Genomic DNA, 16980 nt, shown 5'->3' on the forward strand with positions numbered 1-16980 from the left:
AAGCTCTCCAACTGGACTATAGAAGATTGTAAAAACATTGCCTGGTCTGATGAGTCTTGATTTCCGCTGTGATGTTCAGATTGCAGGGTCAGAATTTGCTAAAAATTATATGAAAGCATGGATCCATCAAGCCTGGGTTTAGGCATTTGCTGGTTGTGCAATGGTGTGGGAGATATGGACTCCCCTTTATGACCACAGTGTAGTCATTTTCTGATCACAAAGCTCGAACCATCTCAAACTAGTTTCTTGAACACGATAATGAGTTCACTGTACTCTGATGACCTCCACAGTCTCCAGATGTAAACACTTACACCCACTGGACACCTGGAGCCTAATGAAGCCTGGGGCTAAGAGACAGGCTGCACTCTGGAAAGGTCGCCAGTACATCACAAGGCTAATAGAGAGAGACAGAAAACCATTCACACTCATAGCTCCTAGATATGGCTGACATGTAAAGGAATGTTGAATAGGTGAGAAAAATAATACGAAGGTGTTTTCATATAAATTGTGGCAACTGGGATAAGCTCCACCAGGATAAGCAGCTAAGAAAATGGACAACTGCACTTTCCAGTACAGAAATCTGTAACAGCCCAAAGGACATTCTTTGCAGTCATTACTATAGTAAATACTCTTATCTGGATACTTCAGTGCTGCCAAATTGTCATTATCTAAAACAAAGCCCCAGGAAATGCTCTTTTTCTTCAATAAAAAAGATGCTACAGTTTCTAAAAAGCTTGAATTCCATGAGGTTATTTATAGTATGAACCCACCGGCCTTTAATCACTCTGTGCAGTTTGGGTTTTTTTTAATCAACTTCGTTGACTCACATTCCAGCGAACTCACACATCCATCCACACAGAAACACATTCTTCCCTAAATTGATACCAGAATCATCCAAATGTTTGAAGTTCTCCCATGGTCTGTTAGCCACGGTCATTCAGCACGCCAGTGGGACCAATTAAGCCTGTTGATAATGATGTTTTGTGTTAGACATCAGCGGAGTAAGCTCTCTGCTTGCATGTGTATATACTGAAATACTCAAAGTCATGGCACCAACTGAGGGTTGGCTCCAGAGCTGGATGGTTTCAGTTCAGTAGTTATCCAAGTGAACACAGCCGCAGCCTGGCAGCTGGCACACACACACGCAACAGTACACCACACTTTGTCAACACCTGTATGAACTAACGCATATTCACACTGGGTGTAAAGTACATTTGCTATGGGTCACGCAACAGATAATTAGTTTAGCAACACTCGGTTGCTGGTAAATCATCAAAACTCAAGAAAACGAGTTGAACATAATTCCAGGCCATAAAACTGTTAGCGTCACGGGAGCGCTGCTGGTCTGCGTGAAGTTAAAATGTTGGATTTGTGAAAAAAGATTTGCTGCCTTGTAGCGTTTGGAACTACATCACACAGCTCAAACAAAGGAAGCATCAGTGAGTGTGGATGGTTTATCTCACATCATCTGTAGTGTACGAGTCAATTAGGAACTGCATTTAAGTCTGATTTTGATCTATAAAATCGTTTTTTTGGCCACTTAGTGCCAAAAACTGTGAGTAGGGCCGGGGTTTGGTTGGTGTCTACTCCTTTGTGAAAGGAAAGAGAAATTGTAAACCACAGTGTGTGAGGCTTAATTTGAAATGTACATATCCTTTCATTTGAAAATATGCGTATGTAGCTAAAGCCAATTCCATACATTTGAAGACATGTTTTTGACAGCTTAGCAAATGTTTGGTTTATCTTCTTTTACCTCTGTTTTGGTGTTCATCAGCTCATGTGGCAATAATAATTACAGGGCACTTTTTGACCAAAACAAAGATGGTTGCTCAAGCAACACAACACAAACCATAAAATGAGTAACATATATGTTTCTCTGGAAGCTAAATGCTTCACTGGATGTGTTCACCAATCAGTTGGTGAAATGATGAAAGTTCAAGTATTAGCCAGTATCACGCAGGTCATGTGTAGCCCAAAAGGCTTAATGTGAGTTGCAGATGACAAATTCACCCGACCTTTCCGACTTGGTTTTCTATTACAAATTACAAATTGTAAATTTAAAACACATTCCCCAGAATGCCTGAGTATGATGTTTCACTGGTATAGTATTTCTCTCGCTTTCACTCTCTGTTACCTCTCATTGTCAGGAATTCGGAAGGGTGAGGTCATTGCTTTCTTACTGTTGTGTTACATACAGCAGATGTCCTGCATGCCTTGTCTAATGTCAGCCCACAACTCAGAGGAGCCGAATCTTTGCTTTGGTTCTTTCAAAGGACTTCTTTAAAGAATTTAAGCACAGCCGAGTTTAATTTTCTTGCTATATTTGTCTTACCAGCCACTGGGGGCACAATATGGGTAGGAAGGACAGTAAGTGGAGGAACTGGTAAAGGGATGACGTACAGTTTGGAGATTGTGGTACTGACAAAAAGACAGGAGGCAGAGCTGGAGGAAGGTGCTAAGATTTGGGGGGGAATGACCAGGAGTAACAATAGGATAGTGTGGAGACAAATTTAGAGAGACAAGGCTAAGGTGGCTTATCCATGTGTAGAGGAAAGATGGAAGAAATACTGGACAAAGAATTTTGAAGATGGTGCTGGGAGAGTAAGGTGGAGGCCAATGAGCCCCTGTGGTGACCCCTGGAAGGTAGCTAGAAGAAAGTGTTACCCTGAATACATCACCTGCAACAGAGTTTAGAACACTTCATTAGCTACACCTTGCAAGTACCAAGTTGGACAGAGTTAAAATACTCAGACCAGCGCATTTGTCACCAAGAACCATGCCACTTTCAAAACTCTTAAATTAACTTTTTACCCAATTCTAATGCTCAGTTTGAACTTCAGTAGGTCATCTCGAGCGTGTGTACGTGCTGAAATGCTGAGCCGCTGCTATGTGAAAACTGCTCTTCTGTCAATATACTCTCATCTTGCCCATTAATATTGATATAAATGTATTAAAAGCTGTTTTTAATACAGCGGTGTGATGTGCTGTTTCTATGCCGTGAGTAAGTTCAAAAGAGATGAAACTCATCAAGAATGAACAACACAAGATGTTCCAAGAATCTCATCCTCCACAGTCTTCTGATGGCAATTTGCTCCATTAAAACATCATCTCGATTTGATGAAACACCTTCCAGAGAGTTTTGTAAAAACAACAAAACTCCAGGACTACAAAGAGAAGAGGACAGTGTGACTGTGTCACAATCATCACATGAGCGCCATCTTTTGGGTCCCAACCGTCCTTTAAAGCTTTGCTATGTTGTTGTTCAATGTCATGGTCAACTCACACGTGAAACATGGAGAATATTTTCTACCATATTTGACTCAATATGTTGACACAGATGTTTGGGTTCAATGTTGGTGATTAATCCAGATACAGTGAGATCCTGCAGCTGAGCTGTTGTCCATATTATTATTATATAATACCACTACTGTATGACTTGAGATTTCATGTTTCCATTTATATTTGTAAACCAAATGATACACACCACATATAGAAGTCAAATCCAAGGCTACAAAGGTGCCTCTAAGCAAAATATTTTAAAATAGTTTCCTAAATTTTAAGGCACTACAGTACAGTACACATGCAATTAACTGTTAACCAACACTGGCAATTTTTTGTAGCGTTGTAGAATTGTGTGCCTATTTGTGTAATAACCAGCTCTGGCTTGTAACTACACAGATTAAATGGCTTAAATATAAGACTATTTAACATGTTTATATTTAATATAAACAGGTTAAAAATAAATAAATGCCAAATCATTGTTGTCATCTGAATTTTTCTATTATTTCAACGTCAAGACGTAAAATATTTTAAGTTGGAAATGTAACCGCGAGTGTGCTAATGATGTTTGGAAAGCATTAAACAATCCAGTCAAGTACCCTCACTGTAAGTCTTCAAACTTTAAGTCCTGGGAGGAGGAGACCTTATTAGAATGGAGTTTGTGCCACCTAGTGTAGCAACTTTACTTTTACACTTTTACACTTTCACAAACAAACATGGGAACTTAGTATACTGTGTGTTTATTGCTGTTTTGTTTAATGTAATTAATGAATTTTAGTTACATACAGTTGTATTTTTCCAACTACAACTCCTGCCTGACCAAAGAGCTTAACACCAGTTTGATCAACCCACTCAACTACTGTGACTCTAAGAGGACGCGGATGCCTCTATGAACAACTTCACTAAGGAGTGTCGAACTCTGTGGGCTGACAACAGGTTAGTCTGTACTTGTGTTAGACTGATCTAAACCACACAACTTAAGCTGCAGAGCTGTTTAAAGACTAACATCTAACTAACACTGCCGATCACAGCTCGGCAGAGACACGACTGAAGCTGACGCACAACAAAAGAATTTGTGTTTTACCCGCTGTGTTTGTGTGTCTTTGTGCGTGTCCATGAGATTTACTGGAACATCGGTGCCCTGAGACAACACAAGCCCTTGTAAGTTGTTTGTTAGGAGGATTAATTGTGTTTAAAGACACTTGGACTGGAACTGCATTTGTATTTGATGTGCATTCATGAGCGTATTCTTCTGTTTTAACTTTCCTACACTCCTGAGTCATATGTTTAAAATTCCCATAATCCCTCTCACACTTATGGAAAGCAGGTGCAGAATGACTATTGTCAAAACAATCTCGGTGACCTCTGAGTTTTTTTAACTGGAGTTTGGATGACATTGCTCTCTTGGGACAAACACGCAAGTGCAAAACATCAGCAAATACATGCAGCTCTGTGTTTCAGTTTTGGGAGCTTTTGTTTTTCAGAATTATCTATTTTTAAGATAACACTTAGTCCTTGAATTTATCTGAAAACTCGCTCTCATCAGCAAAACAGGAGCCAACTCCAGCCTTGTTGGGTCTTTGTGTTAAGTGAAGCTTTAAAAAATAAAACAACAACCCCCGGTAACATTTTTTTCAGTATTTCCCACACTCTTAACTTCAACACTAGTATTTCCTGTCTTATAGAAATAAACAAAGCTTTTCAAGTCTTTTCAAATCAGCCCGAATTCATTCAGCAAGATCAACCACATCATATATTTACAGCAGATCTCAAGCAAAGGGAACAGCACAAATGTTCTTTTTTTCTGAATTCATTCATTCCTCATTCATTCTTATTAGACATCAAGAATCCTGTTTCTTTAAACAGTGTAAATCCTTTTGAACTGCATCTGTTGCAGAGAAAGTACTGCAGAAGAATCATGTGATTATGACTAAACACAAACACTGTATATACAATGATACAGCAAACTAATTTAACCCAAATATTACATTGTGTACTTTTCTATTTATACTTATATAATAGTATATCCATTAGGAAGCTTACATCCTCAGTAGTTTATTGCAGGCAGTATATTGTTGGTTGTTATGAAACAGTGTTTTTCCAGTGTGGTTTGGTAAAATGCCGATAAAGAAACATTTTAAATGTTGAGTCACTGTCAGGATGCGTCAAATGTTTCTGTGTCTGCTCACCACCTCTGAGAGGTGCCAATAAATGACAAAAAACTTCTGGAAAAGTCTTCTCACTGATGTCAAGCCAGAAACAATTGAAGGCAACCATGACAGGAAACAATTATTTATATCAAAATAAAAGTCTGCTTTCCGTAATTTGTGGAAGAAGCATGTGGGGAAGAAAAGTACATCAAATTGATGAATGAATCTGAATTCAATTTAAATAGCGCTTTAGTGAACACAATAACATATAATCAGTTATAAAATATTAATTGAAGACTATCTTGATAGGAGCATGTGTGTTACATCTTACAAAAAAGGTATTTTACACACAAAAAACTCAACATAATTAACTGGCCTGATTTTTATTTTATTTTAGGGCCCTCATTCATTCTGGGATGTACCACGTTAAAGGTGTAGGAGTCTAATATTGTTATTGCTGTTGTATTAGTTTTAGGTTACTATTATCAATGATATTTTAATGTATTAATCAAACTATAAAATAATAATAAATGTCATAAATACATATTATATGAAGGTCTATATATATGTGAAAAGTTTTTGTTATTAATTTCATGTTACAGCCCAAAAATATTATCTTTTTACTAAATGCATCATCTTAAAATATCAGTTTGTTTCAGTGGTTCTTTTCTGTTATTGTTGCTGTTCAATAATTTATTTATTATTTTGTTCTTTTTTGCCTTTTTTTTCTAATCAGCAAAGCAGATGTCAGTGCTAACTACTGAATGGTTGTGCTTTTATATTTTGTAGTGTTATTACATGATCTTAATCATCAAGTTTTGGAGGTTTCTGTCGGGCACAGTTCAGACTTATTCAGATGATTCCGTTTTTAAAAGAAAGAAAAGACGTTTGGCAAGTCTATCCATATTTGTTGTTAAAAATTTACAAGAGGTAAGTAGAATTACTGAACTGCGATTCCTAAACTGAAACTTAGCAATTTGCATGAAAATATTTTCGTTTTGTTTTCTAAATGTTTATTTTGAAGCGTAACGCAGGAAGTTGGTGTTCACATTGCGGTACTTTTGAGAGCTGGATGCGGCGGCAGCAGCATGCTTGGTCAGTGAATCACATGTCTGCACCGTCCCCGTTATCCGCTGGTATAAATAAGAGCAGCAGCGAGCCTGGGGCAGCTTCAGACGAGCTGGAGTCTCAGGAAACAGACAGAGGTGAGTCAGAGGAGCTTTGCTTTTTGCAGGTCGGCGATGCTCACAGAAAAAGAAAAAGAAAAACAACAAGTGTTTTTGTGTGCAGATTGTGGTGGTTACAGTTTTATATAAGCTATAACATATTTAAACAAAGCAGAACAGACCTCGTTTGCATTTTGCAGGTTTTGCAGATAAAACGTCAGACTGTAAAAATCACTTTTAACTTAATAATTAAAGCATGTCGTGTTATTCCCTTTCATGCGGTCGTGCTGACTGAAGGTGATTGCTGTTTAAATTGCTTACTCATGGGTGTGACCTCCATCTCTGGATCAAAACAACTGGATTAGGGAGGATGACGTCCTGCTGTGGTTTACTTCAATAACACGCTTCAGCATTTTACGCAGTGCTTGGTGCATAAATAATAATAAAAACATGAAGCTAAATTATAAATCACATGCATGTTTGCAGCTTTTAAAATGTTGCACTATTAAAGCATTGCTGGATCTTTATTATTATTGTTACATTTTCTGGTTTAGAAATAGAAATAGCCCTGATTCCTTCATGCCTATAGGACAGTTAAGTCCTATGGGTGAAGAAGTCCCCAAACACTTTAAATAATGAGGCCAGTGTCCCATTTTTGACAGATTAGTCCATTTTTTTCTTCTTATTTAAGCACCAGGAAAGTCATTAATGGGGCACCAGAAGCAAAAGGAGCAAATCTATCAGGCAAGATATTTTAGAAATACCTGGGTAATTTCACTGTCATTGTTACACTTTTGCAGAATAAACGACAAGTTTAATAAAGAAATTGTAGAATAAAATGAAAGAAATTTCATTAAATCATTGCAAAATATTAAACTTTATAAGTGAAATGTGCGAATAGCTGTGCAGCAGTATACTGCAGGGCAACAACGTCATAAATACAAAGTTATGGTAATGTAAGCTATTTTAGAGTATAAAGTGTAATCTGTATGAGATAAATGTTACAATAACAAAATACAAAAAACAAAATTAGCAAGATATTTTGTATTTTTCTGATTTTATAAACATAAACTACAACATCAGACAAACAAATTTGTTGTGTTCCCGATGCTTAAAGTGGCAGAGGTTTGCCTTAAAAATGAACAAAATTCTTCTTCATTTCTCAGTACTAAATGTCTTTTAATAGTGTCAAATAAAATATTTACAACGGTAAATAAATACTTTCAGAAAATAAAGGTGATGTGTGGGAGAATGAGCAAATGTTGATATCATACTGCTAATGCTGAACTTTCTAGAAGAACATCTGGAGAGGAGGAGTGTTGGTATTTCAGTTGTGTAACCAGGATCCTTGCAGCTGTTGTTCAGCAAATAACACAACTGGGCCCGCGCATTGTTAATACTTTTTATTTGCCTAACTTTATCTCCATCTCTCTCTCTCTCACTGTTTTTGCTGTTTAATTTTCTGTGGCTTTGTCTGTGCTTTTCATTTCAGCATTGCTCATTCTTTCCCCTCACTGAACGTCGGGGCTTACTCGTTATTTTTTTCTCTCATTACAAAAGGCTGGATTGGAAATAGGTGGACGTCCAGTCCAGCCCTGCTGAATTTAGAACAGCTGATGACATGACTGAAAAAAATATCCAGGAAGGTTACATCAGCGCTGATTTAAGACTATACTGTGTACTGTAACAAGAACACAGACAATGGACACAAAAAATCTCAATTTAAACTATTTTAAGATGGCATAAACCTTTTCTGATTAGTAATTATTAATTCGGTATGGGCATTTTGACCATATAGTGCAAGGAGACCCAAAAAGTTTCCGAAGATAGCAAAGTTTTCATACTGATTCTGGGGAAGGGTGTGTAAGCTGATCTGCAGGTCATCTTAAATATTCTTATTTGACTGAACCCATGCAGAGTCATGGGAATGAATGGCCCTCTTTCAGTGGGATGATTGAATACATTCAGTAGGACAGGGTTGAATAAATAAAGGGATCAGGAAATATAAACAGATCAACTACCAAACAATGCAAAAGTTCTTGACCGTTTTGGGGTGTTGCAGCAGATTTGTATGCATACTGTACTCTGCTTGTTTCCATAGAAACAGGAGGAGATTGTGGGCGAACGACTGCAAACAAAAACACACTGTAGAAGATGAGCAAGACACTCCTAAGACCTGTGCTTTTATACTGGGTGTGCAAATGCTTTGCTTCACCTGAAGTACCTGGAGCTTGCAATGTGTCTGCATGCAGACAATTTCATTAAGAACAGAACTACAGGTGTAAATGCATCTTTGTGTGAATCTCATTTTCAGCAGTTTAGAAAAAAGAAAAAGATGTCTATCTTGTCTCAACATGACAGATTTGCCCATTCACAAATCTTGTGGAAGACCTTGGCTGTCCTCTACATCAGTGATTTTCCTGATTTTTGGAAACCAACGAATCCTTCCTTAAATGTTTTCAGCATACTTTCATATTAAACAATATCTGCTTTTTATGCGATCACTTAGCTCTTTAAGCCTGAAAACATCTGCGTAGCTACCCTTTTGCTCAATCAAAACTCTAAATCAGCGTGAATGGTTTCGTAAGAGTCTTGAAAAATTCTTAGTCGTAATTCTGCCAAATTTGATCCACAGCAAAAGCTACGTCCGGTTTAATCACCATAGAAGTGGGCAGCCTTTCCACTGTGTGCGCCAAGTTCTGCAAACAAAACAAAAAATCCTTAAAAAAAAGTCTTCTAAGTAGATTTTTTTGCTTTCTGTTATGTTTTGTGTCAAGTAAGAACGCGCATTATCTAATGGTTGACACAAGTGTGTAATTTTGGTTATGGTTAAACACTGAGCTAATCCTGATAAAGACTAATCTCCAGAAGGCTCAAGAAAAACTCAGTGAATCAGCAAAGTTCAGCTAGACTGCTGCATGTGGCCATGTGTTTTTAGAGAAAATAAGGATTATTGCTGACTGCAGAAATAATCAGCAGAGATTAGACTCCCACATGGGAGAGATTATTTATGCTGCTTGGGGAAAAGCTGCACAGAGAGGAGAGAAGGCTGGTCCGCCTGACTGGTGCATTTCTCTGTCTTTATCTGTCTCATGTCAGGGTGAGCAGGGCGGGTCATACACCACAGACATCCTCTGCTGAATATGTCATTGTTGGTTGAACGGGCAGCTGACCAAGCGCACGTCAGAGAAGAAATGGGTAAACCGAGAAAGAGCCTGCTGTTCTATTATATAATGAAAGGCACTTTGGTCAGTGTCGCAGGAGAACACTGATCTGAACTCATAACATCCTTGAATGATTGAAACTGGGGACGAATAAGATGTTCATCAGTTTGAATTATTTAGTGTTATTGATTGGTTATTTTTATCTTTTGCCGTGCAAGGGCACAAAACCGCTGAGCAAACGTGATGATTTTTTACTGCGTAGCTCCCCACCTGCTTTTTCTCCAGCTTCCATCGCCCTCTGGTGGAGATAAGGAGTCTGTGCAATGACATTTTTCACAGTCCGGAGTCGGTTTGGACTGAAAGTGTGTTTGATTTACATTCCAGGTCTTTGGCATCATATTCACATCATTACCTGCTGGCCCTGTAAGAGTCAGAGAGGATGCTAATGATGATGATGATGATGAAGAGGAAAGGCTCGAAAGAGTCTTTGGCCTTGGTGGCTCTTCTGGTGGCCTCAGCCAGCTGCATCCTTCCTCCGACAAAAGAAGATCTTAACCGTAAGTTTGCAGGGTGTGGAAAAAAGGGTTTAAAGGGCCAGTTCACACAAAAGGATCGATCTAATAGGATCGATCTCGACTAATAGGAATCTTCCATTAGTGCTATAAAACTAAAGGTATTGAAGATGATGTCATTTTTTCAAGCATATTTGTTAAAGATGAGTCAAAGAGCAGCATAAAAGATTTTAAAAAAATAGTTAAAGGAAATAGATAAACAAACAAAGGTGTTTACCATAACCAACAAAAACTAGGCCCCTCAATTAGGCCTGGATATTTAGTATTCATGACAGATCTCCTTGTCTGTCAAATTTCTGTGATTTGTGCAATGCCAAGGGCTTGCAATATGCATGCATTACTGTTATGGAGGTCCGTGTAGTGTCTAGACACAGGTTAGTTGATATTCTATCTGCATGAGCACATTTATGGTCTGTTAGTCTGCCCTTCAAATGTCTTTTGGTTCCTCCAGGGTGATAAAATACACTGCAGCTGGGACTCTACAGACTCTGGAGTCTGTGGATGACAGACAGGGTGCTGAGGTTAATTTAATGATTAATTCTAAATTTATTCTGAGAAGATAATGAATAAATGCCCAGGTCTGTGTTACATTTGTGCTGTGATTCTACATACTAGACCCCTTAGGATAATCGCCTGAGCAGAAGTTGACAGTGAGCAGAACAAACAGAACAGGCATCATATAATATTAGTAACGTTCAAGGCCATTTTATAGAAGTTAACATTTTCTGCGTGTTGTTTGTGGTTTACAGAGATTTCCATTCAGGGAGAAAAGTATCTGGACAAACAAATTGAAAATGCCATTAATGGAGTGAAGGAAATGAAGAGTGTGATGCAGAAATCTTCAGAGGAGCACAAGAGGTTTTTGGATGATCTGGAGAAAACCAAGCAGAAGAAAGAGGTAGCACTAATATTAAGTACTATATGTTTTAACAGTACCTTTGGTGGCAATGCTGTAGGGAAATAAGTGAAGTAAAGATGTCTAGGGATTTGAGTTTTTTTGGCCACAACACACAGAAAAGTAATTTTTAAATGTTCCAGTGGTTTAAACTTTGTTTTTAAATGTTTAACAGCAAGAAAGTGTTCTCTTTTCTCCCTTAAATAAATCTGTCCCTGCTGCAGATAAGAACTTACATATTTCCTGAGTTAATTTACTGCAGACGTGTAACTCTAAACTGACGATTCTCACATTTAACACAAAAGGAGGAGATAATTATTACCAAAGGTGGGGCCAGAATAAAGTTGGATGTTTTAATGTATAGGAAGCGATGCGTACAGCTCAGGAGATGGAGGCCGAGCTGGAGAAGGAGGAGGAGGTTTGCAACGAGACCATGAAGGCTCTGTGGGAGGAGTGCAAGCCTTGTCTGAAGAACACCTGTGTGAAATACTACTCCCGAACCTGCAGCAGTGGATCTGGACTGGTGGGACGTCAGGTCAGACACTAAAGGAGATACAACACTATGCATATTTCATCCTTTCCCCTTCATCATTCTTCTTCTCTCCCCTGAAATATTAAGCCATGAAAGACATTTTAAGTTTGATTTGAAATGAAACCTGCTCCTTCGGTCTGCAGCTGGAGGAGGTTCTGAATAGAACATCTCCTTTCTCCATCTGGATCAACGGAGAGAAGATCGACATCCTGGAGCAAGAAGGCCAACGGCAGAACAGAGAGTTCAAGAACCTGGAGGAAAAATACACAGAGATGGCCGACGGCGTGGACAACATATTCACAGATAGCATGAAGGTACGGTTTACCTTTGCTTGTTTATATGCAGAATAAATCTTTAAGCACCACTTCCTGTTTGAACAAGTATATAGCAAACACACACACTCACTACATCAGCACCAGCATCAGCTCGGTCTCTGTATTTGTTGTTTTCAGGTGGCCGATCATGTGCACTACAGCCCTCCTGTGATCTATTTGCCTAACTTCCTGTCACCGTACGCTCGCCACGGCAGAAGCATCCGCTCTCTGTTCCACGATCCTTTCCACGGCTTCCAAAACTTGTTCTCCCCTATGATGGGAATGAGCCGGAACTTCTTCAGTTCCATGGGCTCCATGATGGACATGGACAGTGACACTGTTCCCAATGAGGGTCGGTTTTTCTGTCGGGTTCAATGTTTTTGTTCAGAAAGTATCTAGAGAGCTATCAGCTGCAGAATCACACACACTGTAAACTCACAAACCCCTCGTTTTAAGGAAAGTAATGTGTGCTGAGAGCTTTTAAGTCTAACTTCAGACTGTCTATAAAATGTGGACATCACTTGTGGACCCTTAAGTTGCATTCTTTCTAATGACCAGCAGGGGGGGAGCAACTCGTCTGGTTGCAAAAGGTAGTCAGGGTATATAGAAGCCTTTAGTGACTGTTGACTATCCACCATTTACTTGATCTTTGATCTCAGTGAACAGGTTCGTCATCAGACTATAGTCTCAAGTAATAGCTTGAGACCATAAACATAAAATTGTATTAATGCCATTAGAGTACCGATTGGTCTGTGATTTTATTATGTTGTTAGGCGGTTTCTTGTCAAAATTATGATACAATTGAAAATGCATAATTGAGGTTTTGTGGCTATAACTATATATATATATATATGTATATACTAGATATAATATATACCTATGCATATATACCTATGCAGCTGTAAACGGCATTGCTGCATTGGTTTGTAAATAACTTACTAGGTAATGATTGGTTGAGCTTAAATAAAAAGCAAATCTTCTCTGATTTCTGTGGAGTCACATGACCAATAGTGACATTCAGACAAGAAGAATTAAATTCATGTGCAGAAGCACATCACTGTTGGGTTTTATTTTCACATGAAACATTCATAACGTGCGTTTGTGTCATTCACACAGATGGTAACGTAAATGAGGACGTGATCATCACCAAACCTTACGGTAACGGCAGGATGACCTGCAGAGAGATCCGTCGCAACTCGGCCGGCTGCTTCAAGTTCCGCGACGAGTGTCAGAAGTGCAAAGAAATCCAGCACATTGGTGAGATGGTGTCTCGTTCATTGACTAATACCTTTTATTCACACTGTTGACATGGATACAGGAATAGAAATAGTTGAGGTGGAGCATATGGAAAATATTACCAAAATAAATTAAAACATCATCCTTCATTATTTAAAAAAATAATATATAATAAGCCAATTAACAGCTATGAGGGCCTCTTCCACCTGCCTTTCATCCAAATTCGACTGGCAGGAAGCACTGAGACCTGAATAATGATCCAGGGATGTCTTGATTAGAGCAGCACAATTAATATTTATAATGTCAAAGAGAGTGTAATTTAATCATGTGATCTCTTCCTTTGTGTTGATAATCCTATTGTTACTCTTCCATTAAACGACAGGACAGAACTGGGCTCTGACACAAAAGCATCTATTTATAGACTCTTGGAAAATGCAAAGAGCTTTGTTTTGTTTTTGCACTCATAAGGATCTGTCAGCTAGTTGATTTGAACTAGCTATAAATTATAGTTTCAATTTTAAACAATGAAAAGCAGCTGGAACTCTTTGTTTCCCTGTTTTTCATTTTTAAATCAGTGGTATAATATCCAGGCTCTATGTGTGGTGGTCCTAACTAAAATACTCCGGTCTGGACAGAAGTAGTGGTCCGCAGTGTCTCTTATTCTTGTAATTCAGGTGTTTTTCAGTCCCATTGCCACATTGTATAAAGTAAAACAGTTAGTCATGCAGTCTGTGAATGAACGGCTCATTAAAGACCTCACTGAATTTGAGTGTGGTGCTATTATAGGATGCCACTACTGCAACAAGTCAGTTCAGGAAATGGCTTTGCGCCCAGATTTTCCATGATCAACTGTAGGTGGTAATAATGCAAAGTGGAAGAGTTTAGGAACCAAAGCAACTCAGCCACAAAGTTATAGAACACAAGGCAGAGCTCCAATCCTCCTCTGGCATTAATATCAGCACATAAACTGTGCACCCGGAGCTTCGTAGCATGAGTTTCCATGACCAAGCAGCTCCTTTAGGTGTTTGTCTATGTGGCATATGAACTTTTTGCCTTATCAGTTATCGTAGTAACTGTTGCAATAGTGAGGCTAAGAAACTTCATGTAGCTCAGTTGTTGGGACAAAATTAGCTACGTTTATTTCAAACATTTAAAAGAATAAAGTACAATTGACATATATGGGCATTCAGCTAAAAAAAAAAAAAAAAAAAAATTCTAATACATTATTGTCTGAATATAAGTAACTCAAATTTATGCTCAAAAAGAAGCAGGAAGACAAACTTATGTGATCCTACCCCGCTTTCCTGTCTAATAAATGATAGCAATATTCATCCAACTTACAAATGACCTACCACTGGCCCATATGCACATACAAGTACATTCATACCTACACATTATGTGCAGTCTTGCATATATGTAATGGTCAGAGTAGTATTTTATTTCATTGTTTACTTTACTTTTAATGGACTTTTTGGAAAGTAGAAGGTAGAAACAGATGTGCCAAACTAGGAGGCTGCATTAGTGGTTGATTTTTAAAAAAGGGGGGGGGTTATCTAACTACTTTAAGCCTGATGTAACAGTTAAGTGATTTTCCAACTTTACTCAAGCTCCATGATGATGTTTTCCCCTCACAGACTGCTCCGGGAAGAAACCTCTGGAGGGCCCCCTGAAGGAGGAGCTGGAGGAGGCTCTGGCCTTGGCCGAGCGTTTCACCCAGCAGTACAACTCCCTCCTGAAGAGGTTCGAAGAGGAGATGTTCAACACCTCCTCCATCTTGGATTTGTTCAACAGGCAGTTCGGCTGGGTGTCTTCTCTGGCAAACAACACCAGCGACGGCATCTTCAGTGTTCAGGCGGTAAGTACTGTTGCTTCATTTGACCTTAATTTAAAATATGCAATATTAAGGTTGTAATTTGTTATCTAGATATAGTTATGCTTTTCAACACTTTTATTTTTAATCACCTGAAAAACTCATGTTAGGTGTTTAAGTACCAATATCTGCCCACAGCTATTCCAAAACAAAGAAAAGCACCAAATCCTGCAAAATTATCCAACTTCTGAAAGATCCAGAAATGATTTTTCTCTTTATCATCAGTCATTTTAATTATTTGTTTCAGCTGCAACTTACAGAAACCCACTGAAAAGCTAAAACCCCCACCTCTTTATGCTACAGGTGATGTGCAAGGACTCTGAGAAGAAGCCTGATGGGGAGGAGGAGCCTGGAGAAACCAAAGTGAGCGTGAAGCTCTTCGACTCACCGCCCATGAACTTCACCGTGTCGGGCGAAATTCCCTGGACTGACCCCAAGTTCTCTGAGGTGGTAGCTCAGGAAGCTCTGGATCGCTACAAGGAAACCAGTGTGTGAGTGTCAGAGAGGACTGAAGCAGGCTGAAAATCATCAATTAAAGGAGAGTACTAGGATTAAAAAAGATAGATTTTATTAATATCCTTTTTCCTAACCCAGCACTGCTACTTTGACTTGTTGTGACATTGACTTAATGCCCTCCGTGACGTTTAACAGCCTGTGGATAAGAGTTCAGATCAGTGATAGATTCTGATCTCCATCTCTCTTGTTTCTTCTTCCACAGTGTCGTCAAATAAGCTGGATTTACTCCTGAACCTGCATCGTCTTCTGACCAGAGAATGTTCTGGATTCATCAAAACACACCTGAAACCCTGAAGCTAACCTAATGTTCCTCTTCAAGTCCTGCTTTTGCAAATGACACAGTTTAACCTCAGAGGTTTATATTGTTACATTAGTCCTACTGTAAGAGAAGATATTTAGTAGATAACAGCCCCGCTCGTGTGTATAGTACTTCCAACAAACGCCCTTGTATTAAAGGCAACATGGGCATCTTTAAAGGTGCGGCCACACTAGGCAACGTTTTTTGTGCAGTTTTATTTTTGTGGAATTTGAAATGTATTCTTTTTGCATTCAGCCGCAGTCACACATGTGATTAAAAAGATTGTTTTTCCATTAAAGATTGTACCAAGTTTTGAATGGTTGCAAAGATTTGAAGAAAACTGGAGCACTGAAGTAACTTTAATGGGTTGATCGTCCCTTTTGCAGAGCTCAGATACTTCCTGTATCGAGTTGGTGAAAGCGATTTATTGGCTTTAATTAAAATCGTCGACCAAAGCTGGGAAGTTCAGGATTGCTTTGAGCCGCTCAGTAAAACAGCCTAGAAATGAAGCAATATGTAGAAACTGAATAAAACCTGCTCTAACCTATTCCACTTCCCTGTCTATTCTTATTCTGAGTTTGTGTTTTACTTATAAGAAACTGATCAACAGCTCCGGTGAACAGACTACAACAAACTACCTCACAGGTCAAAGTTGAACTAAACTAGAATTAACAAAAATCCTGCTTTTATATTTTTGGGAGTAACTGCAGTGCTTAGCATTGTGTTCCTGTGGATGTAAGAGTGTGAATGGTTTCTGCGATAGGTTTGGTGTACCCCTCCTCTCACCCTGTGACAGCTGTGATGGGCTGCACTCTCCATAACCCTGTTAGATAAGCATCGATCTTATAGTCTTGCTGTGATCATACTTTATCGTTGGAAATTTAAACCAAGTGACGCGGACCAAAATCCAAATCTCTTGTTAGGCAAATATATGAAACTGCTACACTATGGAACCCACTTTCTTCCCAACACCATTAAACCATGGGGT

General features: G+C 38.8%; 1 protein-coding gene across 1 annotated transcript; it reads left to right on the plus strand.

Moving 5' to 3' along the window:
- Positions 1-6497: 6497 nt before the first annotated feature.
- Positions 6498-16539, plus strand: clu (clusterin). Its single transcript, XM_003446324.3, has 10 exons — positions 6498-6634; positions 10144-10316; positions 11081-11229; positions 11591-11761; positions 11902-12072; positions 12211-12424; positions 13189-13329; positions 14943-15163; positions 15482-15669; positions 15897-16539. Exons 2-10 carry the CDS (start codon positions 10199-10201, stop codon positions 15907-15909), a joined length of 1386 nt encoding a protein of 461 aa, XP_003446372.1. The 5' UTR covers positions 6498-6634; positions 10144-10198; the 3' UTR covers positions 15910-16539.
- The last annotated feature ends 441 nt before the right edge of the window (positions 16540-16980 follow it).

The sequence above is a fragment of the Oreochromis niloticus genome, linkage group LG15 (genome assembly GCF_001858045.2).
Source record: "Oreochromis niloticus isolate F11D_XX linkage group LG15, O_niloticus_UMD_NMBU, whole genome shotgun sequence".
In the NCBI taxonomy this organism is placed as follows: Eukaryota; Metazoa; Chordata; class Actinopteri; order Cichliformes; family Cichlidae; genus Oreochromis; species Oreochromis niloticus.

Bases quoted from the DNA above. Each gene is read 5' to 3' on its own strand.
- clu (XM_003446324.3), top strand. From the start codon at position 10,199: ATGCTAATGATGATGATGATGATGAAGAGGAAAGGCTCGAAAGAGTCT. The intron at 13,330-14,942 runs GTGAGATGGTGT...TTCCCCTCACAG, and splicing joins CAAAGAAATCCAGCACATTG to ACTGCTCCGGGAAGAAACCT. The intron at 15,164-15,481 runs GTAAGTACTGTT...TTTATGCTACAG, and splicing joins GCATCTTCAGTGTTCAGGCG to GTGATGTGCAAGGACTCTGA.